The 27017-nt window shown below is 36.5% G+C and overlaps 1 protein-coding gene and 1 pseudogene across 3 annotated transcripts; both read right to left on the bottom strand.

Annotated features, from left to right (window-relative positions):
- Positions 1–982: 982 nt before the first annotated feature.
- LOC306888345 (WD repeat-containing protein 93-like) lies at positions 983–10844 on the bottom strand (annotated as a pseudogene). The gene is made up of 14 exons: positions 10587–10844; positions 10259–10460; positions 10121–10185; positions 9774–10015; positions 9415–9499; positions 9159–9348; positions 8375–8445; positions 8156–8239; positions 7897–8028; positions 7537–7744; positions 7183–7243; positions 6798–6954; positions 6133–6322; positions 983–1843 (listed from the first exon to the last, which is right to left on the bottom strand). The product of its transcript is annotated as a WD repeat-containing protein 93-like (transcript).
- A 1255-nt stretch (positions 10845–12099) lies between these two features.
- Positions 12100–26642, bottom strand: LOC306842959 (myocardial zonula adherens protein-like). Of its 2 annotated transcripts, none has more exons than XM_079374191.1 (16): positions 26365–26642; positions 24551–24611; positions 24018–24406; positions 23191–23265; positions 18839–18934; positions 17199–17336; positions 16978–17070; positions 16756–16869; positions 16511–16663; positions 15603–15728; positions 15135–15263; positions 14960–15054; positions 13967–14072; positions 13749–13832; positions 13349–13455; positions 12100–13259 (listed from the first exon to the last, which is right to left on the bottom strand). In XM_079374191.1, the coding sequence occupies exons 3-16, from the start codon at positions 24084–24086 to the stop codon at positions 12923–12925; spliced, it is 1722 nt and encodes a 573-aa protein (XP_079230317.1). In that variant the 5' UTR covers positions 24087–24406; positions 24551–24611; positions 26365–26642; the 3' UTR covers positions 12100–12922. The 2 variants fall into 2 exon arrangements, with proteins under 2 accessions (XP_079230317.1, XP_079230318.1); XM_079374192.1 differs by having other exon boundaries at positions 13349–13410.
- Between the last annotated feature and the right edge of the window lie 375 nt (positions 26643–27017).

The following is a 27017-nucleotide window of genomic DNA, read 5'->3' as shown; positions in this document are numbered from 1 at the left end:
AATGAAAGTCAGTAGGGTCCAGCAATGTTTGGCAGTTTTATTATACATTAACAGATTTTTTAAAGAAGTTGCCAGTTTTATTTAGCAAGGACATATTAATTAATATAAATGCAGTAAGTACTTTTTCATTGTTACAAAAAAGTCTATTTCAAATAAAGGCTGTTCTGAACTTTCTATTCATCAAAGAATCCTGAAAAAGATGTATCATGGTTTCCACAGAAATGTTTCCTTAGCAGCAAATCAGCATATTGGAATAATTTCTAAAGAATCATGTGACATTGAAGACTCAATATTGACTGCGAAATTTCAGCTTTGCCACAGGAATTTATTGCAATTTATATATAAAAATAGAAAACAGCTATTTTAAATTATAATGGTATTTCACAATATTACTGTTTTTATTGTATTTTTGATCAAATAAATGCAACCTTGTTGAGAAAAAGAGACTTATTTCAAAAAGATTTCAAAAAGCTGCTGAGCCATAACCTTTGAATAATAGTGTATCATCCACTTTTTTTTTTTTTTGCATTTTAGGAGATACACCGCATCTTTTCACACTGCCCTTTGAAATTCTCTTCATGTACTTTGTGAACTAGGGTTTGACAGATATTTTAACACACATTAAATGCATTTCTTCTGGCAGCAGCAAAATGAGCAGGAATCTTTTTATGTGTACAGTGATTTAAAATGATAGATATAAGGGCTGATATTAAGTATTGTTTTATGCTTATTGTGACCCTGTTTTGTCTTGTAGTTTAAAAGTTGAAATTACAATAAAAAAAAATTGGAAACTGAAGGCTTGAAGGCTTTGGCACATATCATTAAATTCATACAGCTCATGAGTATACAGACTGTGACTCATTCAATGTTCCATAACCTCACAAAAATCATGACACAGCCTCTCAACTAACCATGGGCAGTCCAATTAAAGAAGAACAAATAAAAAATTAAATAAAAACTGTATAAATAAAATGACATGAATAACTTGGAATGGTAGAGTTTTTTAATAACCCTGAGGAAGGAAAAACTAGATACATTGATTAATATTGCAGCTCAAATTCAATTAAATTGATGTTCAGCACAAACGGTACTAATGTACTAATCGTGAAAAGATCCGCTTGCTGGAAAAGACTTAAGTGGAGCAAATCTGAAAACCAGTGCCTATGGCCTGTCTTATGAAATACATAAGACCAATAAAACCAGAAAAATTGTATTGACATTCGGTATAATGTGTGGGAGACATGATTAGCTGTTATATTATATGAACATTTTCTGACTTCAGAACAGACCATGAGACTGCATAACAGATATACTAACAAATATACTGATTTTTGTTTACTTGTCCTCTGTTAAGAAGATAACTACTACTTACTGGAACTGAGCTGTAAATTTTGGAAAAACGCTAGAATCAAGTCACAATAATCTTAATCAAATGCATGGATTACTCATGTAAATATAAACATATATTAGGACATGTACATATATAAACACAATTGCATTGGCCTGGCTTCATGAAGAATAGCTTCTTGTGAAAAATTACATGTAACCTACCCATAAACCCAAACTGAAATGAGCTTTCATTTGAATTTTAAATGTACAGTATTCAATGGTATTTTTTTTTAAATATGACAAAAGTTAAATCGTCCAATTTTCTCTGGTTGATTGATGAATGAATGCATGCATTTTATCCACATTAATATGGGGGGGGGGGGGGGGGGGGGACCTGTCAGCATGGCATGTCTGGATCTCTTTGTAGTATGTGAAGCTTCATTTAATATCACGCTTCGAAAGCTGCTCCCATTGGAAAGGCAAATTTCTGTTCCTCTCTTTCCAAGAATCAGCTCTGCACACACATAGACATTACACATGTAAAGTGTTTTAAGTGACAGGCCAAATCATTGTAAAGGCCTATTAACACCAAGAACGATAACTATGAACATCAAGTAAAAAAAATCATTCTTCTAGAATAGGAATGCGATGGAAATGTATACATTTTTCTTTATTTTCTATTTTTCATATTGTATATTCTCGATTTTCCATATATTCTATTTGCAGAGGTGTTGACCTTCAGTATTTTCTCTGTGTACGTGACTAAAACTTCTGTCAGCATTCCTCTAAAAGGGGCATGGCTATGACCAGTTAGAACTAATATGAGAAGATACTGTTGAAGGTCACAGTCGATCCTTGGACAGCCTTTATCAGTATAAAAGAGACTACGGAATTGCATTCTGTCTTTCTAACTACAGAGCTTCTGTGTGTTGGATTGACCATTCTTGTGAGAATTAAACAGCCAAAGACAAATACTATGACTGGTTTTTCACTCTCAGTCTCACATTTAATAAAAGATTTAGAATTTTTTCAAGACAAACTGCTGAAGAGGATGGGATCCCGTGTGTGATTCGTCTGGACCTGAAACGTTGGTGACTGATCATCCTGATATAAAAAAAGAGGATTATAGCCCCTACCCCAACAAAGCCTTCAGGGACAAGGGGACCAACGTCAGAGGGCCCGGACCTTTACCATCGGGGTCTCAATGGATTAAAGAAGCATGCAAAGCGGTGAGACTGATTTTGAAATTCCAATTCATATCTTCAAATTTATTTAAAGGATTGAGTGAAAAGAGTTTGATATTTCCAGACTTCAGAAAGTAGATCTAATCCTCCCACTGATTCCAAAAGTTAGTGAGACAGTCTTGTAAGTCAGCGGGACAAGGTGGTAAAGCCACATAGTGGTGACAAGCAGAGTTTGAAGGGTTTGAAGGGCACATCTGGGGTAAAGTCTTGGATTAAAAGTATGGGATCTGGAAATAGCAAACCTAGGGTTAACTTAGAGGATCTGGACAGTCCAATTTATGAAAAAATGAAAAAGAAATATGGGGAAACAATTGTAGGTGTGGTACCAGAATGGATAGAAAATCATGGGTTCCCTAAAAGCGGCACATTCAGTGTAATAACCTTAAATAGAGTGAAAAACAGTTCGGAGAAACATGAACATAGGGTGAGAAGTACAGGAAAGCTGAAGAATAAACACAAAGATAAGTTTCAAATGCATAACAGAGTTATGAGTCTGTGGCTGGAAGAAGCAGAACGAAGGAAAAGAAAACGCATTCAAGCAAATGTTCAACTCCTGGCCTCACCAACCACCTCCATCGTATAGTCCACCAGCAATGCTGCCACAAGACCAAGATCAAACCCAAGAACTCGGACATCTAAGTCCGGAAACAACAACCCCCTCTGCAGTGTCCGCATCATTGTCCACTCCAATCAAAATCACCATGCACTCTCAGAAGATCCCAACGGTGGAAAGAGGAACTGAAACAACTCATAAGAGACAAGACATGACAACCGAGTCCATGATCAAGGAAGAACAAAAGATTGAACCAGATGATTTGGATGAGGAAGGCCCAAGGGACAGGGAGGTCCAAACTGCAGGACCCAAAGGACCAATCATGGTGTTCTGTCCATGGTCATTGAAAGACTTAAAAGAAGCCATGACTCATCTGCCCCATCCCAAAGACTCTGGAGACAAATTCGCTGCCGAATTACTGGTCTTCTGTCAGGAATTTAGCCCCACCATGCAGGCCCTCAAACGTCTTCTCATGCTCAAATTGGGCGCAAAGGACTGGCAAAAAGTTAGACCACACTTTCCAATAAACAATGCCACCAGAATACATGTGGAATGGGCTCACAATGACAACAGACCATATCGAAATGCAGTGGAACTTTTGTGTCAGCGTGTTAAAACTGCATTTCCAGTGAGAGTGGACATCGCAAAGATTAACTCTTGCATACAGGGTAAGGATGAGCTTGTGATGGACTATTATGTGCGACTGTATGAGACCTTCAAGAAGTACAGCGGAATAGCAGAACCAGCGAACAGAGGTGACTGACCTGACATTTGGGAGTCATACATGAACAGCGGTTTTCTGAATGGACTGAGACCTAAACTGAGTGCTGCAGTAAAACAGAGCTGCATTGGATGGCACGAGGCCAGAGTGGAAATCATCAGAAAGCATGCAGTCCATGCAGAGGAACAACACAAGGAGAAACAGAAGAAGAAAAAGGAAAAGGCTGGCAAAGAATTGCACAAGGCCATGTATGAAGCTGTGCAGATGAGTTCAGGCCAACCGAGAGGCAGAGGAACCAACAACAGAGGGCGAGGATGTGGACATGGGAGAGGCAGAGGATATGGAATGTGGAAAACTGATCCGAATATCTGTTTCCGCTGTGGAGAGAAAGGACATTGGAAGAATGAATGCCCTAACAACTGAATGGTGACTGAGGTGACTAAAACCAAGACAGACTGGAGGAGCTGGAGGAGAGGGGGTGACCGCCAGCAGCCCTGCAGGAGTGAGGAATGAGAGACATGCATATGCAAGTTCACTTACTAACCCACCCGCTAACAACAGCAATGAAGACCTGCTTGCTTGCTTGAATCATTGTATTTCCAAAGGTAGGCACATATGTTCATTTAGTTTAGCATAAAGACAACTGCCACAAGTCTATCCCTCACAAAAACAGCTGAATGCTTTCTTGCCCTATGAGAGTGATGGAATGTTTTGAATCTTAGCGAATTAACATACTTGAAGTCAAACGTAGGGAATGTACATACTGATGTGATAAAAAAAAAATGATCGAGAGGGGAGAGAATGTGATGGAAATTTCTATTTTTTCTTTATTTTCTATTTTCTATATTGTATATTTTCTATTTCCCATTTGTTCTGTTCACACAGGGGTTGGCCTTTAGTATTTTCTCTGTGTATGTGACTAAAACTTCTGTCAGCATTCCTCTAACAGGGGAATGGCTATGACCAGTTAGAAATAATCTGAGAAGATACTGCTGAAGATCAAAGTTGATGCTTGGACAGCATTCTTGCAAAAATTAAAGGGCCAAAGACAAATCCTATTACTGGTTTTTCACTCTCGTTCTGACATTTAAAAACAGATTTAGAATTTTTCCACAACTGAAATAACATGGTAGTCCCATTTACAATGTGGTTATGCTTTCTTATTTTTCATATTCATTCATACATTATATTCATTACGAAATATTCTTTTAATGGTTTTTTTTATATAAGCACGGATGTTGCTCGATTTGTCTTTAATTTTCTTGGTATTAAGCACTCCCTTCTAAGTTGATGTGATATTTAGCCTAGTGGAGATTGAAGATTTTCAGAGCTTGCTGTTTCTGCTCAAAGAGTGTAAAAACCACAACAACCTCCTCCGACAAGTCAAGTTGACATTGCACTGACATTATCTAAATAAGGGGGAGGGAAAGGAAATAGTAGGTAAATATTTTTTACATTTTGCTGATCAGCCGAGAACATTCTCGATCAGATAAGAATATTCTATGACCTATGAAGACGTAGGTCTCTAGCCTATATAATGCCCCTTCAATTGGCATCTTTAATCTTTCCTTCTCTTTGCATGCTCTGAAGATCTTCATCTCTCTGCTTTTGAATATTGCTATACGCAGATCAGATTACTCAGATTGTTCGAATTTTATCTTAGTTTTAACAGAATCTGTTCAGCTTGGATATTGTATCCATTATTAAACTTTTTCTTAAATTTTCATATTTTAACACTTAATCATCTGTAATCAGTATCACTTATGATAATTGACTTTTAATAAACTACACTTTTACGGAAAGACTTCGTCCGCCTGGATCTCTTCTCAGTGCATCACAATAATAACGACACAGAGGAGCAATATCATTTGAATCAATTTCAAATAACTTTTTCCAGGAAATGAATGATAAAAGCCATTCAAAATGGCTTCCCATTTTAAAACATATGCTGCAAATATGCTCACATAATCACTCTTAGAAAAAACATTATAAAAACGTTATAGTTCATTGGTGTGGACACTAATATATCTATTATCACAGAGTATATAGTTGTATATAGATATAATTAGCATTATCATTCTTGGTGTAAACGTGCCTTTACACAATTCATCATATATCTTTTTTGTGATCACTTACCATACACATTTAATCCTATCTAATAATTTAACATTTGCTGAACAGCTTGCATGTCACATTTTGTCTCATTTACTAAAAACTTCGTACAAAAAGATTCCCAAAATTTGTTCTTACTTCTACTGTTCAATACTGAACTACATTTCACCAACCTTTCCTGAAGGTAAAGATTGCAGGCCTCCTCCAAATCTGAGAGAGTGGCTCTTGGCTCTTTTTCACTTACAGCTGAACTTGGGACACGATATAGATCCATCAATAAGCATTCTGAAAAGCTGAAGATGAAGAGCGAGCTCTCATCCTCTTTCCTATCAGTCATCTTTACCAAAGGTGTTTTTCTGTCACCTAAAAAAATCAAGTGCATCACCATGAACGCAATCCTTCTGTAACTGGCACTCAGTAAATAATGAATATTAATTAAAATGTCACTTTTGATGCATTGCATCATAACTTGTATTAATACTTGCGTAAGACATCATTCACACAGAACAATGAAAAAATGCAATTCAATTCTTTTTTTTTTTAAAGGTGTAGAAATGTTTTAAAAGGTTTTTATGTTAACTTGACCTCTGGGAATTTTTAGAAAAAGCTGTGTAAAGCATGAGACATTGCAAAAGTTGTGAGATGCAAATGCAACAGTCAAACATGTCCGTCTGCATGTTTACATCAAAAACAATGGAAAAGCAGCACAGTGGAATGCAAAAAGGTGTTCTGTGTGAATGTCCCCTACAACAGGAAAAGGTGTTAATCATCTAATAACTAACATGACAGAACTCATTTGTTGTTTTTCAGCTAAATTATTCATTTGTCTGAAGTTTACCTGTAATATATAGTTTTTGTTGGACTGGCTCAAGCAGACACACAGGTTCCCTGAGTGAGCCCGGCACATGAGTTGGAGGCAGATTTAAGATAAATACTGGTGCCTCATCCTCCGTTTCCCATATGGATACTTGCCCATTTCTCTGCATCAACAAAATCTATAAACAATTCCAGGAATTAATACTGATGCATTTACATGTAAGTTCTTGACAGATACTTTCTTAATAAAGTGACTTAAGATCTAAAGCTAACTACAACTGCACATGTCACAACCATATACAGTATATATATATATATAGATATAAAAAAACAAGCAATCTGAAAGAATTAAATCCAGAAGCTAACATCTGTCAAACAGAATATTATGCTGCAAAAATGTTCTATACCAGATGCTTCAGGAAGGGCACAGGTTCAGCAACAGTGACAGAACTGCCTTGGCCTGCAGGTCTGATTAGAGACAGTCATTATATTTATTTCAATCATGTCAAGTTTTAGCATGTTAATGGATATGATGTTAACATATTTGGTCTAAATAAATACTGCTGCTACAAGATATGCTGCTGCTACATTTATTGGCATACATAAATCACGTAGCAGATTTAGATATGTGGAACTGGGGGAGGCAGAGGGTTTTAGAGGAACTGCAGGACCAGCTTACAGCAAACACTGAACCAGACTATTATTTATACACCAAATTCTGTATTTTTAAACCCATTTTAATAACTGTGTTTATTTTGTACCTTTCAAAATGAGCAACAGTACATGTGTCTCCTCCTCTGCCCGCTGTCACACTGTAGCATGCCCCATTTCTGCAAGTGATCACTAACTGTAGTGTGGGTAAAAAAGCACCCTGAAAGAGTGGAGTGACTGGCAATTGACTCTGCAAAAGGAGTTTCATCATGCAAATGGCGCCGTCTCCTGGGATCAAAATATTGGCATATGGACACCCTGTAGAAGACATTCAATGGTAAGTTTCCTTCTTTCAGTATGATCAGTAAGACATTGTATTGTGCCATTATATCATGGTTTATTCTTATCATTGAGAAACACACAATATATCATAAATAATCTTAAATAACTAAATACTGAAGCAGACTTACCAAACCGTCGGTCCCATATAGTAACCAGCTGACCGTCAAGCCCTAAAACAATGAACCGTGTGCAGGCACTGACGGCAGAGCAGAGGATTTCTTGAGAATTGGGCCACAAAACATCTGGTCTGGGTTCACTGTCTGATCCAGGAACAAATTAAAATATAATTAATAAACATAACTAACAAATGTGTCCTTGTAATGTTAATATACTGTATTTTCTTTCTTATCTATGCAGTATAAATGTATGAGTTAATGGCTGGAGTACCCTTCTCTTTAGGGGTCTTCAACAGAAGATAATGTAAGAGATTATGACTGCCATTCCACCACAGACACACAGCAATAGGAATATCTTCAATGATGATTTGAAGAAATATTATAAATGCATATTTAGAGAACTGACTGTACTGTAAATTTTGATCACACACTGTTACAGGCTATATTAATCACTGGAAAACATACATCATCCCTTGAGTTCATGACTCACCTCTAGCTGCCTTCGCTTCCCCAGGCGCTGAATGAAACCCCTCACGCAGTAAGAAGTGACAAGTACAGTTGCTGTAAGGAAAAACAAATTGTAGTGTGAAAAAGTAAGCCTCTAGTGGTGTGGTTCTAGTGTTTCAATGTACAATTTGCCAAATATTTCACATTTGAACAGTTCACTTCATTCCATCGTTTTAGTTTAGTCGTAGCTGCAACTTAACTAAATTACAAGAAGGCAATGAATTAGAACAACATAGCGACAATTTAAATAAAACAAGAGAACAAATTAATCAAACATTACCATGAATTAATAAAACATGGCCAAATACGTTATGAGAGCAATTTCATAATTTGTGGTCACGATATCTATTTTTGTTCTGCATGTCATGGGACTCCCTACTGATTTATTGTTTACGTATAATCTCAACAATTAGTCATTTATAAAGGGTTTGTTTGTCTTTCTGGCAAACATTTTTTTGCATCGCAAGTTGTACGTATAACTCTAACTGTAACAGCTCATGTTACATTCTGGACATCAATGATTTGGAACACAATTTTTTATATTAACAATTTTTATCATCAATATTATTTGATTAAACTTTTTACTTTGGGGTGAAATAGCACCTATATTAGATATATTCCTAGAGGTATTGACACCTTCTGTTGGATGTAATGATGGATTGGTTTTTATGTCTATATAATGCAAAGATATTCATAGAATTAAAGTGTCAAAATACTTTTTGGGATGACTGTACAGTATACCATATTACAGTATTAATCAAGCCTACCTTGGACCTTCTGCTTTTTGCAGTGGTGGTCTCACAGAGCTGGAGCTGAGGTACTTAATGAAAATTTTCCTGAATGCTGCATCCTGGTTTTCCCATTGATGACTACTAATGAGGTGATTTTGGCCTGAGCCTATTATAGTGCCTTCCTCTGTCTTCTGCAGGACCTCAGATGGACTTTTCAGAGAGGTTCCTTGAAGACATGAACAGTAAAAGAAAGACATAAACTTATTTTGCAGCAGTGCTTAAAATTAAATACCTGCTGGGATTTCTGGAGGTTTGATCTTCATGAGTAAGACTATTGGTGACAATTTGGCTTCTGTGGTCTGTGAAGTTTGTGTAGCCTATGGAAGAGACAGAAAAATATGATCATCTCATTACAGTAATTTAGCAAACAATTCCAGAAAAACAAATCAAACATACATATATGAACAAAAATACAGTCATTTTTATTCTGAAAAAACACATAACAGTTAAAAATGTGCCTCCAAAGAAATTGTTCATTTTGAACTGACATCAACAAATGCACCATGTTAAGAATAGTTTAAAACAAAAAAATACAGTAAACAAGAATAGAAGGTTTACCAGATAACTTTCCAGTGTAACTATAGCAATTACCTGTTTGGTTTCCAGCTCTTTGATCCACACATCTTGTGGGAAGCGATAGACATCCAGCCAAACAGATCCACTGGCTTCATTGAAAATACACCACAACAGCATTAATGAATCAGTAGCAGTTTTAGTTTTATATTACATTTCCATATTTTAATAGGAAATTTACATGTCAAGACTGCAGCTCCAAAGTCCCCACTTCTAGACACTTCAAATTTTGCACAGATGTTTCTTTGGTTTATATCTTCCTGTGAGAAAAGTAACACAATGTAATTCTAACTGTAAGTCCATTTTTAATAGAAAATCAACAGCATACATAAAAATAAGCTCTAAAAACAGTATTATGAACTCACAGTTTCGTTGATGACTTTAATTAAATAAATATACTCCATGTGATGCACAAAAAGCCGCGCAATACCTTATGTGACAGAGAATAAAATTAATATGCATAATTAAATACAGAAAATATAAAATGACTCTCAGGAAATTACCCATGTCATCTACTGTGCATAAGAGGTGTGTGGCATTCCCCAGAGAGGCACAAGAGATGCTGGTAAGCTCCACTCTTTCATCCTGCCACGTTCTTAAACAGGTGAGCGTGGATGTACTGATGATTGACAGACCATTAATGTGACCCAGAAACAGATAAAGTCCATCCTCAGAGCACACAATGCTATTAGTTCTGCCTGGAAGCTAAGAACCAACAAACGGGGAAGAAAAAAAAATCATGTGTAAATTGAACATTTTGGAACAAATGCATTCAAAGCTCATGTGCAAAAGAATATGCTGAGGCCATATGGTTGTACATGTTAAACATACCTTCATTTCTTTAGTAGCACTCAGCACAGGAATGTGTCTTGCTGCTTGTTCATCCCTCTTGATCTTCTCCTGCTCTGATATAACTTCACATGCCTTGTCAACAAGGTTATTTAACAGCTTATTGATCACTCTAGCAGACTCAGGAAGATTATTATCCGGCTGCTGATGGTCTGTGAAATAAATCACATCATCATCTTCACAGCTGCTGTAATCTGATGGCTCTGGGATCTCCAAACCTCTTCTGACATTCACAGCCATCTTGTCTTATCTCTGGAGCGGAAAGAAGAATATAAAACTGAATTGCAGAATGAATTTTTGGCAGACCATATTTATACACACACATCATATAGTTATCTAAATATAAATATGTCAGCATATACAAAACGGACCTGAGAAAAACATGGCGTTTTTTTTATATGGTACTAAAGTAATATTATGTAACGTACCACCATAATACCATGATATTGTTGGAATTACCTTCCCAGTTAGTATTAGATAAATACAAATGGTGTATACGGTAATCAAACAGCACCATGGTATATAAAAAAGTGATGCACCATCCACATCTCTATTAGAAGAGGAAATTCACAATAAATAAATAAAAAATAGTTTACATTACATGCGAGTTCTCTTGACCTCCCTAGAAAGTGCTAATAAAAAAGTTGAAATCTGATTATTTAATATGTATTAGAGATATTTTTTGAATACTTAAGATATAATCCTACTGTAACACGGCAGTGATCTGAATTAATAATAGTATCAAAACCGCTCACCGATGACGCTAGTGCTCTTCTTCCGGTATGTTAGGTTGTCATGACGACAGCCCTCCATGACGAGTGGGGCGGCGCGTGCACACTCTTCCAGTGATAAAGTAAAGACTAATATATTTAAAATATATTAATTTCATACTAAGTATAGTTAAACTCTATTAACATATTTACTGACATATTGCTTGTGTATTACTTGTGCACAATGCACATTTCTTAATATTAAGCCTAAAAGGTGTTTTAATGTCACTCTTGATGAGGATTGTATGATCTTTGAATAATATATGCAAGATCTTTAAAGTGTACCTGAAGTATACTTGCAATAGTTCCACTTTAACAAAATCAAATATACTTAAGTACATATTTAGTTGGACTTCAGCACTACTTCCACACAATCAAAGTGCATTAAGTACAAAATTAGTTATTCAATTTAGCAGACTTTAAATACACCAGTTCAGTTCAGTATACTAAAAGTACAATTGCAAGAAATAAATGTATTTTAAATACATTTTAGTATATTTATTTCCACTAGGGAAACCGCCTATTTTGTTTAATAATATTGACTGATTCAGATATAAGAATAATAAATAATAAGTGTATGTCCTAGCATCTTACAAAATACATTTTAAATTAAAATAATGAGATTTTTTTTCATGTCAATCATTTAACACATAAAAATAACATTCGTACTTGTAATGGGCCTTTTCTTAGCTATAATAACCTTAGTTCAAAAAATTAACCAAGTTGTAGGTTTGGACATTTTATTTTTCAAACAATATACCCGGTAATGTTTAAATACAGTGCTCAGAGAGTGAAAAAATATTAATACCAAATGTAGTCTATAAACCTTCATTTGCAGTCATCATAAATGATGATGTGATCTTTGGCAACTGAAGCGAGTCTTCAGAAAAGTGCATAAACACATTAATCCACAGAGGCCTGCTTCCTCTCAGCAGTCTTCACTCTGTGCTAGAGTAATGCACTCTGGTCTAGAACAATGGCATTCGGACTGTTTCGAGTCATAAAAATCAGGTCAATTGGAGTCTTTGCATCAGTAACTCCGGGGGGAAAGTGCTACTGAGAGTGTGAGACCACTAATGTCAACAACTCTCTTAGTACAAATAAAAACAACCATTTAAACACATCAATACACATTGAAGCAAAAAAGTACTGAGCTGTGATCCCAGTTGATAGCTACCATCATTCCTTTTCTGAAAGAAACCCACATATATAGAGCCTATTTTTGAGATTTTTGTATATAACAAAATATTTGGTGTAATACACTTTAGAAAATAATCTAAATACGGTCTCAGAAAATGGAAATATGGTCTCAGAAAATGGAAACATAAATAGATAACTGTAAAATATAGAAAGCTATCACTTAAAATCACTAGATTTTTGGTAAACAAAGCAACACAGAGTGCAAAAGTATACAGTATACTACCAAAATAAGTTATTCACAGATCAATAGGTTATTTACATATACTGTAATGTTACATAAACTGTAACAAAACAACAATACTTCATGTTCCATAAGCTTCTGCTGCTGCCATTTCAGTAAAACTCCATTCAGTCCATGTTTATTTTAGCGCTTATCTCCATCAGCTTCATAAAAGGAGTGTAGATCTGTGACGGGCTGGTCCTCGCTCTAGGACTGGTGGTAGAGGACAGTTCTGAGGCTGCTGGAGATTTGGAGTCCCCGTCTTCATGGCTGGTCTGAACATAACTTGAAGTTTGTGTGGGACTGGTCGCAGTTTCTTGTGTATTTACTGCACTGGAGCGCAGCATTGAGCTGTACTGACCAGGAGTGTATTTAAGAAGGCTATAGTTCAGTCTGCTAGGGGATCTTGGGGCCGATGGGATGGGGCTGGGTTGGACAGGAGCGACATGTGGCGGCTCCTCAGATCTATGAACACAGGAAGAGCATGTGTGTAAAGCCGAGGCCTCAAAAGCAGTTTTAAATTTCTTATGGCAAGGTGATCTTGTGCTCATTACCTAATGGAGAGGTCACAACCAACTCCAATGTCCCTGGTGGCAACTTTAGTCTCAGATGCACTCTGTATAGACATAAAATACTTCAACTTGTCTCCTAACTCATTATTCTAGGAAAAGAAGCAAAGCAAAGGACAGAGTCAGACCATAGGCATGGGAAATTAAGTAGAGAATTAATTTCACATATAAAGAGGACACTGGACAAAGACCGATTCGGTTTAGATGTGTGAGAAATCTGAATGACAACCAAAAGGACTCGAAGAGCCCAGCTGACAGAATAGCAATCAGGAATAGTCACATTCAGCGTGCTTATTCCAACCAATTTGTGTCTTTTTAGATTGGTAAAGATGAGGGGCATGCAAAAATCACATCCGGCTGGCTACATGGAAACAGTAGCTCTTACCTCACACTCCACAATGGCAATCCTGTCCAGCAGCTCAGCGATTAACATATCCTTCTGTGCAACTTTTGTTCTCAGTGTTTCAACCTGCAAAATTGTTTGTTTGTTTTATAATTAAAAAGATTAAATTACAATAATTGTGTCATGTCTTCTTGAAAGGACATTTTGTGTACATGGTATTCTCTTTATGAGCAGAACAAACAGTCTCTGTAAATCGTCACCTCCTCTATCATGGCCTTGACCTTCCTCTGTTGAGAGAACACCATGTCGTTGAGATGCTTAATTCGCTCTTTCAGTTCTGCTGCTTCAGCATTCAGCTGCTCAGACCTGAGAAAGAACATTTTGCTTAGGAGAGATATAATATATGCAAAACAATGCTGAAATACAATGCAGTATTATTGGCCATCAGTATTACTGGGAGCTTTTTTTTCTGAGGGGACAAAATTAAGACTTTTGAGAGGGAAAAACAAACCTAAAAACAAATTCATTGCAGAAGTTTGTGTAATTAATCATGATTAAACTTACCATTAGAATTTGTAAACATAAATGTATTTTCTCACTGAATCTCCAAATTAATGTATAAACAACAGAGAGACAGTATTTTAAAACAATATTTTAAATATTCATTATATTAAATACTATGAATGAAGGTCAGTATCACTTACTGATACCAAAACTGATGATTTATTTATTTATTTGTTTGAACAAAATCAATAATTATAGCCATTCATCATTACAGTATAATTAAAGACAAGGCCTAAACTACAAATTGTTAGACCATTTTTTATTTATCATTTATTTACAATTACATAACATTGAAAATAGAACAACTACTAATTTAAGTGAACCTTAAACAATATTCGCACAAACCCATTATAATAAATGTTTCTGCCTCTTTCAATAAGGTATCAAGGATGTAAGGAACATGAAGATGAAGATGTTCAAGTAGCATAGCAACTTCAGAAAATGAAAAAGGAATGTTCCATTAACTTAAGTTTCTTCTAATGCATCAAAAAGCAAATATTAATCACAGAAATTCATGCATTCTTTTTCTTAGTCCTACTTCTATATTTATACTTATACTTAGTTATGGTATCTGGTTGTTACAGATTTTAAGCTGTCCACTGAAACCATCCTGAATTACAGAAATATGACATCACAATTGGTTTCAACTGCTAACTTATTATACTGTAGGTATACAATAAATGTCTTACTGTTTGGCCACAGCTTTATCTGCATGATCAGTTTCGTCCAAACCACGTAAGCGTTGTTCACATTCACAAAGCTTTTTTATCAGGTCACCCTTTTCCTGTTATAAAGAGACATGTGTTGAATAAAAAGTTTCCTTCAAGGTAACAGGCAAAGGTTGAGCCCACTGATATTATTTACCTGAGCCATACAGTTTAGTAGCCTCTCCACCTCTGTAATTCTTTGATCCCTTTCAGCGATCTTTGCCTCAGCTATCTGAGCATTCCTCTCTGCCTCCTCAAGCCTCCTCATGTAGTCATCAAGCTGTGCCTGCAGACACACAGGTCAAAACCATTCATCAGTCATTATCATCATTCTCTCAGAAATCTTCACTATTACCACAAGGTGGCACCCTTACTTCGAAAACGTTTTTTTTCTCTTCCCTTGTGAATAACTACAGATGTTTCCTGTTATGAGATTGGAATCCTTACACCCTGCTTGTGAAGTATAATACAAATGTAGTCTTTTTACAGCACGACTATAGAGGCTTTCAAAAGTCACACACATTAAAACTAATGCATTTGTCACATTATCATGCAGTGCAGTTCTTGCTGAACTTGTTGGACAGTAAAGCATTGTGAGTGTCTGTTTGTTTGGTTATATCTGTACCTGCAGAGCCTCTATCTCCTCTCTGTATTTCCTCTGCTGTTCCTGCAGCTGTTCCTCATATTGCTTTTGTAGTTTTGCACTCAGCTCTTTCAATGCTCGAGTCTTGGCCTCCTGAGAAGTCTCCACCTACATACAAAAAACTATTTAGTTGTCACATGTTAATAACCATGTTATTTATGTAAAAAAGTGACATTTTTAACTTCAAACAAATTCACTGAAATCCATTGTTTCCTCCTTGGATGTTTAGATCTCAATACATGCTGGAGAACAAAAGCATCGGGTTTTAGAAAGAATGGATATTCTGAAAATGACAACTATCCTTTTAATCAAGTTATTGTTCTGATATTATAATTTGATTACAATATGTGTATTAAATAAAACAAATCAATAAGAAAATGTTTATGTATTTCTGAATCACCTTTTAGCAGTAAAGATTACATAAATAGCTCTGGTGTATGACAAATTATTTTCTACTTTTGAAATTTTAACTACTATTAACTTTTAAGTACAAATATTCTGTGTACAGTACAGTCTTAAAAATAAAGGTTTCAAAGGAGTAAGGTTTTCACAGTGATGCCATAGATGAACCCCAATACCCTTTCAGTGAACATTTTTTAAAAGATCCAGATCATTTAATAATTTAAAGAACCTTTTTGTGCAATGGAAAGGTTCCATGGATGTTGAAGGCTCTTCATGGAACCATAGATGCCAATAAAGAACCTTTATTTTAAATAGTGTAGTAGTCTCTCAATTAATATGAGGTTTAAAAACTGTACATACAATAATTAGAAAAAATTATAAGAAAAAGGGGGGAAATTTAGTCCAAAGTACCATGGTATTAGGATGTCTGTAATATGAAGGGTTGAATGATAATAATAGTGTTGTGTAACAGCTGTTTGTGTGTGCACCTGATTTTTGAGAGAGCGGTTTTCAGCCTGTGCTGATGCTAGTTGTCTTTCCGTTTCCTTGAGTTTCTCCTCTGTCTTCTCCAATGAGCTGCGCAGAGATCTCATATCATCTCTGTTCCCCACACGATTTTGACAGCTTTCCAGCAATGATTTCTAAAGACACATTTACATTCAAAAGTTGACTAAAAAATTTCAAAAATTAACCTGGTTTAAAAAATGGACAGAACAAGCTTTTGTCAGCTGACCTGTAGATCAATGTTTGCTGATATGAGGGAGCTGTTCATCTGGTCAAAACTATCCATTGCTGCCGTTCTCGTCCTCACCTCTGATTCAAGGTAATGCTTATTAGAGTTGGCTGCCTGGGACAAACACAGTCAGCACATTGAGAACTTGTCATACCACTATAAAATGCAAAATGACAGGGTAAGGTTTGGTGGCAGATAATATTCTGGCTGTATTTTGCTCACCTTTAATTCCTGGGATAATTTTTGCACTGATTGTTGCATCCCTCCAAACTGGCCATACATGCGCTCTCTGACTTTTTCCAACGAGTCACGTACCTATGAGAAAAGAAAGATGTTTTTTAGTTCTCTACTTGGATGTACATTCCTGAATAACATGCTAACTAGTTAAGCAATAACTAGTCTTCTAGTTAGCTAGGTACCAAAAGAAAAGTCTCTGCGTTTACCTCTCTGATGTACTTCATCTCATCCCTCAGGTGACTGACAGACAACTCGCGTGCCATCACTTCCTGTTGGTGGCTGGTGCCTGTGCTCTGCACCACGCCATAAACTCGTTCCCGACTGATGCCATTGGTCACAGGGTGCTGGGGGAATAGGACCACAGGGCTCAGATTTCAGCTTGTCAATGTGTTTAAAGGGAGAGTGTGACACTGTTGTGTTAACAGCTGTGAAGACCAATGTCACCGCTGTGTGTGTACACCTATTGGAACATCATGGCTGATAAATAAGATTGACAGACTATATTTGCATGCCCTGGTATTAGATGCATTGCTGCTGAGTGTTCACAATGAGAGGTTGGGATACAGACACTCAGAATAGTCCTCAGCGAGGGTATCATATTTCTGCATGTCAGTCGGAAAGAATGAAAAAAAAAACACTTTTATTTCTACAGGTTCACCATGAATATATAAAAGGGAACTTGAAACTTGGAATGCTGCTGTGTTAACATTATATAGTGAAAGTAAACAGAGAAAATATTTCTTTCTTGACAACGCCAAAGGGAAAGTAAAGTAAAGTGAAAAAGGTGTTATAATAGCAAACCCCAAGAGCAACTACAGCTGAGAAGATCTCGCTCAAGGGCACAGCGATGAGGACCAATGGCCTTACAATTTATTCTGATTCTGCTGCAGGATTCTGGGACCTTTTTACACTAGGTCACTTATGTCTTTAAGATTTAGTGTCTAAAGGAGTCATATTTCATGTTTTGCATGGTTTAAGAAAGCTCTTTTGTGACATGTTTAATAAGTGAACAAGCATTTTACTGTGCAAAGAAGCCCTGCAGCCATATTGTGCTGATACACCTCAGCTCATGCTTGCTTTGCAAACAATAACATACTGAACTCAAATATCTTTTGGGAAACTGGCACCTGTGTTTTAAACTCCATCACTATCATAGATAAAATTACTCTGATAATATTACCGGGTGACACAAAAACATTCAAACATATACTGAAAACATATGTAGTCTATTATGTTCCAAAAGTACAGCATTATATAATGGATCCAATGGAAAAATACAGTGTCGTCTATCATTCAAAATTTTAGGTCAGTAAGATTTTTTTTTATGTTTTTTATGTCTCATATGCTCACCAAGGCTACATTTATTGATCAGTAAATCAGCAATATTATTATTTTGTTTCTATTTTAATTTATTTTTAAAATGTATTCCTGAGATTGTAAAGCTGAACATTACTCCAGTCTTCAATGTCACATGATCCTTCAGAAATTATTCTAATATGCTGATTTGGTGCTCAAGAAACATTTCTTGTTATTATAAATGTTAAAGACAGTTATGCTGCTTAATATTTTTGATACTTTTTTCAGGATTCTCTGATGAATAGAAAGTTCCAAAGAATAGCATTTATTTTAAATAGAAAGAATTTGTAACATTATACATACCTTTACTGTCACTTTCTATTATTTTATGTGTCCTTGCTGAATAAAAGTATTAATTTCTTTCTTTCAAAAATATATTTTTTTTACCAACTCCAAATTTTTGTCAGGTAAATATTAGAAGAATCAGATTATTAATCTTGACATAGGTAATGGTATTCGGGTTTGCTTGTGTTCTCAGAGGCCGTCATACCTTATCTTCTTGTCGAGGGGATTCTCTCCCAGGTGGTCTTTCTCTCTGCATGAGCCCATTTTTCTTTTTCCAGGAACCATTGAGCATTTTCTCACCCTGTGATGTAAAATATATTATTTTCATAGGTCAAATGAAATTTTTCAGACATGTTGATGCTTGGGGTGATACTTGGACAACCGATGTTGTGTTCACAGATTGCTGAGGTGAAGGCGTTATCAGAGGTTTTGCCCTTGCCAAATATCTTTATGCAACAATTAAATATTACTTCTAAAAAGCTTTCCTGTTTATGAAAAACCATATTCCATCTTTTCCATGTGTGCTATTTTCACATTGTACTGAGGTGGAACAACACTGATGAAGTCCAGCTGTGATCACACTCAGGATGCGGTATTCCCCTTTCTCTTCTCAGGACATAGTTTCTCAGAACTGTAATCTCATTCATGTCATGACCACACCTCCTCAGAACTCTTAAACAAAACACAGAGCTTCAGCTTCCTTCATTAAAATAGAGAATTAGATGTTGAGAAAACATGATTAATGTTTCTCTCTGATTCTGACTGAAGGGGAGCAATGTGTGGGAGTGGGTGGAGATAAGACAGAACAATGATGCCAGTGTTGTTCATGGCCTTCTGCGCTGGACTTCACTGAACTTGACAGATAACCCACAAAAACACAAGCCCATGAGATTAAATTTGAGGCAGTCAAACAGGGGAGACCTATTTAAAATGTTGAAAACAGTTCTGTCATCATTTATTTCAAAATCATTAAAACTTTAGTTCATCTTCTGAGCACAAATTAAGATATTTTTGATGAAACCTGAAAGAATTCTGTCCATAAAGTTACTTTTTAACTTCAAAATAAAATTGTGGAAAAAACTGTAAAGACATTCTATAATTCAAAAAGAAATCTTAAAATAAAGACATCTTCATTTGTTTCAAAGATGAACAAAAGTATTATGGATCTGAAACAACATGAAGGTGAGTAAAAAGTTTGGGTAAACTTTAAATTAAATATCAAAAATCTTTTCTCGAGTAAATTCGCTATATGCACCATCCATATGCTAGAAGATACAGTTGCTGTTGTAAACAACGTGAGAAATGTATTCTCTGCATACAATGTACTTCCATTAAAAGTGCCTAAACAGACAACATTAACAAAGTGCAGCTGCATTAAACTCATGCTCATTTTGACAATATTTCTGTGCACGATATTAATATACTAATATAGAACTACATATCTGTCATCTTAGCCCAAGTAATAAAAGCATGTGTTTTCCCCGTTTCATATTGTACCTCGCTCACATAATCTTACTGGCAGAACTGAACACTATTCAATGAGCTCTATTGTTGTTGTATAAAGATGTGTTCGAGGGTGTAAACTCAAGTCTAGCATCTGTGTACAGAACAGTATATCTGTTTGCATGCAGTGGGTGGTGTTGTCACCGCTACCCACTCCAGCTTTGCTGAGACCAGTTACGTTGTCATTCTGTGCCATTTAGCACAGATGCTTTTATGAGAAAAACTGGCCCTGGGTCAACGTGAATTTCAGGCCTTCCTGTAATCCAACAGGTGTAACTCGGGCAATTCAGACCACAGGTAGACTAGTATCCCATAGAGGATAGGATTACACATACACCCATCTTAATTTTGCAATGGTTTCTTGTCTTAGGTCTTTATGGCAGTAATAGAATATCTCAGTTAAATTAAATGCTCTCTAGATTTTTTTCACTTAACTATCCGGACTGTACTTTTCCCTCTTATTATTTTGTTTTCCTTTGACCTGGTTTCAACTTTTGAACAGTTACAGTATGCCACTAATTATGATGCAAAGGACGACATATGAAAAGCCTCTATATTCAAAATCAATGCAAAAATCCTGACATCACCCAGATATTAGATATCCATGCCTGGAAGGTTTTCCTATGCATAGCCAACTAATTAATATTAACATAAAGGCTAAAAAGTTATATTCCCAAATATTCTCAAAGCTCCATGGAAGCTCATCTTTGTTGTTAAATGTGCAGTTACATTAGCAAATTTTCAGTAAAATTTCACAAGGAGAAAAAGTCCATAGTCCATTGTCAATTATGAAGCAATGTATGAAGTACCACTAACTTTCAAACCAAGCAGCTTTCTGTTGGGGTGTGTGGCAAATTTGTGTGACCAGCTTGAACCGACTGCAAAATCTGTGTGGGGAAATCTTTGCCCTCACTTGATATGCCCAATCGCCAAATTCCAGATAGAACTGGCCACTGGCAGCTCATCAAGCAGGCCTGGGTTTTGTGTATTGATGCTTCACACAGCAAAATGCCTACAGCTGGCCCTTCCCATGAGATAGACACTGATAAGGCAATCAACAGTTTTGTGTTGGCAGAGCTCCTGGATTTCTACTTCTCATTAGTATCTGGCTTATGAAAGTGCCTGATGTTCCCAAAGCAGCTCCTACCGGAGACCAAACAGGGCGTATATCAGTTGAACTTCAAGGACTAAGAGCTGCAGGGTGCAAGTTCCAGGCCAAGGTACAGATCAAATCATTCATGTACTGTACATGCAGACACACCTCTCTTGATTTCTTTCCCAGCACACCACTGTCTGTAGAAGACTTGCAGCAACTACTGTCAAATATACAAATTAATTTGTCACACAGACTAAGCTGTATATGCAAACAAGCTTAAAATTAACTTTACCTCCCTTGGTAAATAGGTGACTCAAATTCATGAGCTTTGTTTCATGTGACTCTGAACTTTGGGGGCCGCTCAAGAATACTTATCTGCATGAAGCCTAACTTGTTTCTAAACATATTGGCTTTGTAATTAAAGTGACATAATTAAACTATGAAATCTTTGCATGTAGTTCTAAGAATGCATGCTTATCTGCACATTTTTTATCAGTAAAGGTGTGTGGCATGTTACGGGCTGGCGGTATGGATCCATGACACTCAAACGAAGTGACAGAGCAAAGTGAAGCACACAGACTCTGATTTATCTTTCTGAAACACTGACCCAAAATTCACAGACTTAAATTCCATCTTTCACATCCTTAAAAATTAAGCCTCAAGGTAAATCCTTTAATTAAAGCCAATAATTATTTTTTGTTTTATTTTTTTGTCAGTCGTCTTGTCATATATATACACAATATAAATAAATATAAAATATAAATATGCAGGGGCAGACTTAGTGATTTGGAGGCCCTACGCAAATTCCAGGTATGGGGCCCAAACACAGTAACTAGGCCCTACGTGCTCTTTTACGCCTAACCTTGCTCGCTTGCTAGTTTATAGTTTAGGCTATTTATTGCTTCACAACCAGTAATTTAGTCAACCTGAAGTTGTTCTAAAGCTATATTTCCGGATCACAAAAGAAGTCATCAAAAGAAAAATCATAATAATTATAATAATAATAAATGCTTGCACTTGTCTATTTAATAAATTGCTAAATTTTTCAATCTTTTTACAAACATAAAATTATCCCATGCAACTCATTCTATATTCCAAGTGTTCTGAAGGCATACGGTAGGGAAAATGTAATCTATTATTAAGCAAAAATATATCATATCATATATCATATCTACATTTAAATCATATCTACACATAATGAGAGGATTCCCGAGCTCGCAGAACTTAGCACTTGACAAAAAACTCGCCATTTTGTGCGGTGAGTGGATTCTAACTTAAACACTTCTGGTCATTGCTTTCAAGAAATCAACAGATATGTCTATGATTGGCTACATTTGCTCAATACTGCAAATATGTTTCACCAATCAGATGTGGCCCCCTGATTCTCCAGGGCCCTAAGCGGCCACTTACTTAGCTTAAATGTTGTCTACCCCTGTAAATATTCACACTACCACACAAAAGTTTTAATGTTTTTGACTTTTATGCTCACCAAGGCTTGCATTTATTTGATCTAAAACCATCTTAAAAAATGGTAAAATATTAAAACAAAAAATCCAAAAAAGTGAAAAATGCAAAAACTTTTTTTTTTTTTAAATAAAAAGCTCAATATATTTAAATGAAATTGAAAATGTCATATAGATTCAAGAAAATGTTTTCTACATCTTTTCCACTGACCCTAAGGAGTGTTTTCAGGGACCAGTGACGCCAATTATAACCTTAATAACCTTGGATCAAGAGCCTGATGTGTCATATCCTTAAGAAATCAGTCATTTATGTTATCTTATCGAGCTTATCCTGTTATCAGAGCATCGTGTCATTTGTGGTGCTAGTCAAACAGATTGGGGACTGAGTGAAGTCAGTGAAAAGAGGAAGTTTGTTTATTATGACGTGAAAAGATGGCTAGCGCCAGTCTGTCTGACAGCAAGGAGTCTATTGAAAGATGCTAAAATGATACTTACAGAGTTGACGGATTCATTCTGGGATTTTGGACTGTCCTCAGACCGGAGGGTTAATCTGAGACGCCTGATTCTCCTCTGATAGACATCACACATACACACAGAGAAACAAGCAAACAACAATTAGCCACAATCAAAAAGGTTTAATTAGGCAGACAATCTGATGATTGTTATCTCAAGATAAAATGGAAGCAATTTCACTGAAACCAAAACAAAAACTTTAAGTCCTGTCAAAGATAACACTTATCTATTAAGAGAAATGTCAAAAGAAAAAAACATGCTACTCTAAGTGATTTTTATCACTGAGACAGTTAGAATAACAAAACTGTATTAAAATATGACTGCCCATAAAGGCTTCAATGATTAACCACTTCCGATGTGGCCATCTATTTGATTCAAATCAATAACTACTAGTCAAAAATGTGTTTCTCAGCGGTTTGATGCCCTTTCCGCCAGTTAGCGCCATCTGAGAGGGTGTCAGTTGATTAGCTGTATGAATGTCTCTGAATGGCAGCTGACCACAGCAACAGTGGCTGTGCGCCAGGCCCTGATAAAATAAACATGACAGGGCCCTGCCTTCCCGGACAGTGACTCTTATTACAGGCCCCTCTCTGAACAACACAACGCTGCCTCACACACTTCAACAGCGCTCGATCAGCCTGGATATGGACGAGCCATTAGGGCACAGTCCAATGCGTAAGTCACAGCCGAGAGACACAGAGGACAGAAACCGAACCAAACAAAGGCAAACAAACGCCTCTCTGACAATCACTTATAGTCAGGAAAACAAAGTTCAAAAGAGCAAGAAAACATGAATGAGTGTTTCCTACCTCATTGAGGTCTGGTATCTCAGTGGTGGCTGTGGTGCTGATGGCACCGGCCATGCCATTTTGCAGCATGTCTCCTTTTCACTGTCCACGCCACACGTCCACACAAACACTATCAACCACTGCAGGCTACACACCAAAGGAGAAGAGACGTGGTATGTGTGTGTGTGTGTGTGTGTGTGTGTGTGTGTAAAAGAGGGGAACAATGAAAAAAAGTTCCCTTCAACAGCTCTGCCAGAATTCCTTCCCCCGGATGAGACCGGAGACAGAGAGAGAGAGAGATAGGGAAAAAAATAGGCTCAGTATTCCAATGTGCAGAGGTCAGTAGAAACACAGCCCTCCAGTGTGCAGACAACTCCAGAGTGACAGCGTCCCATATAGACTCCTCCTGACTGAGAGAGAGATAGAGAGAGCGATAGAGAGAGAGAAAGAGAGCTGTCAGTCTTTCAGTATCTGTGCTGGCTACGTAAGCTTTGTTTCCCATCAGACCCGTCAAGCAACATTTCACCTGTGTGTGTTCTCCAGCTCCCACCTACCTGTAGCCGGCTGCTTTCGTGGGGTGGGGTTGATAGCGCTGGGGTGGAGTCCTATCCATTTCTACATGGGAAGGCGTCACACCTTAGGCGGGTTACGCCACTTTTGACTGTAGTGTGGCTTGAGTTATTATGCTTACAATAGTGGTGGATTTGAATTTAATTTAATTTAGTAATTGGATCATATCAGTGACTAACAACGAGAAGCAGGAACTAAAAGAAAAAAAGCACGGTATAATTGACATCATTTGTTGTTATTGTGATTTGTGGAGTCATAACTAAGAACTTTTAAAAGTAATAATTTACCCAAAAACAAAAATTCTGTCGTCATTTACTCATACACAAGTCATTCCAAACCTGTTTGACTTTTGTTCTCCTGTGGTTATTTTGGGGAAATGTCTCAAAATAAATGTTTTTTGTCCAAACAGTGGAAGTCAACAGTCATTAATGTGTTTGGTTTCCAATATTCTTCAAAATATTCTCTTTTGATTTCTGCAGAAGAAAGTCATACAAGTATGGAACTGATGACAGTCACAGTAAATGATGAAAGTCTAGTAGGTACTACATTTGCGACCATTAAAAAAGTATGTTCTAGTAAAAATAGTAGTTCATGTGGGTACTTGAATTTGGACATACTTTGGGTGAACTATCCCTTTAATCATTGTAATTATAATAAATTACCATTTTAAAAACCATTACCATTTTTGGTGTTGTGCTAAAAACAATTGTCACAGTCAGACAAACTGCACTGCAGATGCCTTGAACTTGCTTGAAGAAATCTTTAATCTGCGTGATTTTGTTTGCTTAACATATTTCAAAGTGCGCAAGTTGTAGGTCAATCATTAATCTAGGGAGCAGATAGTCTACTACATGACTCAGTGTAATCATTAACCCTCCATATTTGTGAGATTCACCCCTTGGAAAACACATACAGGCTGTAAATCGCACTTCTTATAGTTTTTTCCCCTCATCGCAATTAAACCTTGAGGCAATTTAATCAATCATGAAAGGGATAAATGGGCCATTTGAGTGATTATCAATTTTTGTATGACAAGAGTCTTGACTATCTAGATATCCATGAGCATGACGAACAGCTAAAGCAGCATGTGAAAGGTCACAGGGATTATGTTTCCAGCCTTACATGATGGAAAACAGGATCCCATTGGAGTGGTCCTACTGGAGAAGCTGTGCTAGTCCCATTCAATCCAATATAGTGATCAATATGAGGCTACAAAGCGGTACTTAAATAACAACCGTTCAGCACTATGTTCATCACTTTCTGCAAGTGCCTACATTTTTTTTTTTTTTTGGTCTATTAAATGCATATTTATCACTTGGTCTATGAAATGCACACATAGGTTGTCTTCTAGGAAGTTTAGTTTTACATATACAAATATACAAGTGCACCTGGAGCACAAAACCTCTCATAAGCAGCAACCGTCAATATATAAAAACTTAATTTCTGATTATGCATTGCTATAAGAACTTCATTTGGCCAAATTTTAAGGCGATTTTCTCAATATTTTGATTTTTTGCACCCTCAGATTCCAGATTTTCCAAGGTCACATATGAGTTACTTCCTTACTACAAATAAACAGATGTATCTTAGAAAAGGTGAGTCGACTCGTGTGACTAACAAGTAGGAGGATCGACTCTCCTGTTCTCACGCAAACCTTTTCTGAGTTGGGCTAACTTAGACTTGACTTTCTATTATATTTTATTTCACAGATAGCATCCCCGAAATTGGTGGTTCGCTTACGAAGGTGTTTTTGGAGTGATAGTATTTTGAAAAAAACAGTTTACTCATATTCACTTACATGAGATGACAGGTCATATCTCCAGTCATATCAGAAGAAATAAACGCTGAATTATTTTACGGGCTGCTCAAGTGCGTCGTGGGGGGCCTCCGTGTTGAGATGACATGACTAGACTAATATTCATCTTTAACTAAAAATAATACATTTTGGCAGCCATCTTGCGTGTGAACGTCCCTATGCTATCAGAGTAACTGAAATCGACTGAAAACAATTGTGGAGTCAACTCCAAAAGATTCTCTATAAATCTAGTAGTTACTTATCAGAATCGACTCCACTATAAAACTCGATTCTTTTTTGTTAGTGACTCGTTCTTATATAGAACGTTGTGATTGGCTAAAATTGTGAACTGGCGTTCCAATAACCAATCACATGGATTGTTGCCTAGCCCAGTTTTGTAGTTTTTGTATCGGACTATGAATTTTTTCCCTGGCCCAGCCTGTTTCTTTTGACAAATTCCAATAGTGTATTGTTAATGCTATAACGATCCAAATCAGTACTGCATAAACAATTTGTAATATGGTCCTTAGTGTGTTTATTTTTTTGTGAGCCTTTATGGACCTTCAATATTTATGTTTCATGTTAATAGTGCAATTGTTATGGATGTAATTTGGCAGGAACTGTATTTACACCACTGTATGCAGCCTACAGACTTG

Source organism: Barbus barbus (assembly GCF_936440315.1).
Source record: "Barbus barbus genome assembly, chromosome: 2".
Lineage (NCBI taxonomy): Eukaryota > Metazoa > Chordata > Actinopteri > Cypriniformes > Cyprinidae > Barbus > Barbus barbus.
Note: the sequence above shows the minus strand (reverse complement) of the source record. Positions and strands in the feature narration are given on the sequence as shown.

Bases quoted from the DNA above. Each gene is read 5' to 3' on its own strand.
- LOC306842959 (XM_079374191.1), bottom strand. From the start codon at position 24,086: ATGCTGCAAAATGGCATGGCCGGTGCCATCAGCACCACAGCCACCACT. The intron at 17,071-17,198 runs GTAAACGCAGAG...CTTTTCTCATAG, and splicing joins AGATGAAGTACATCAGAGAG to GTACGTGACTCGTTGGAAAA. The intron at 16,870-16,977 runs GTGAGCAAAATA...TGTTTGTCCCAG, and splicing joins AATTATCCCAGGAATTAAAG to GCAGCCAACTCTAATAAGCA.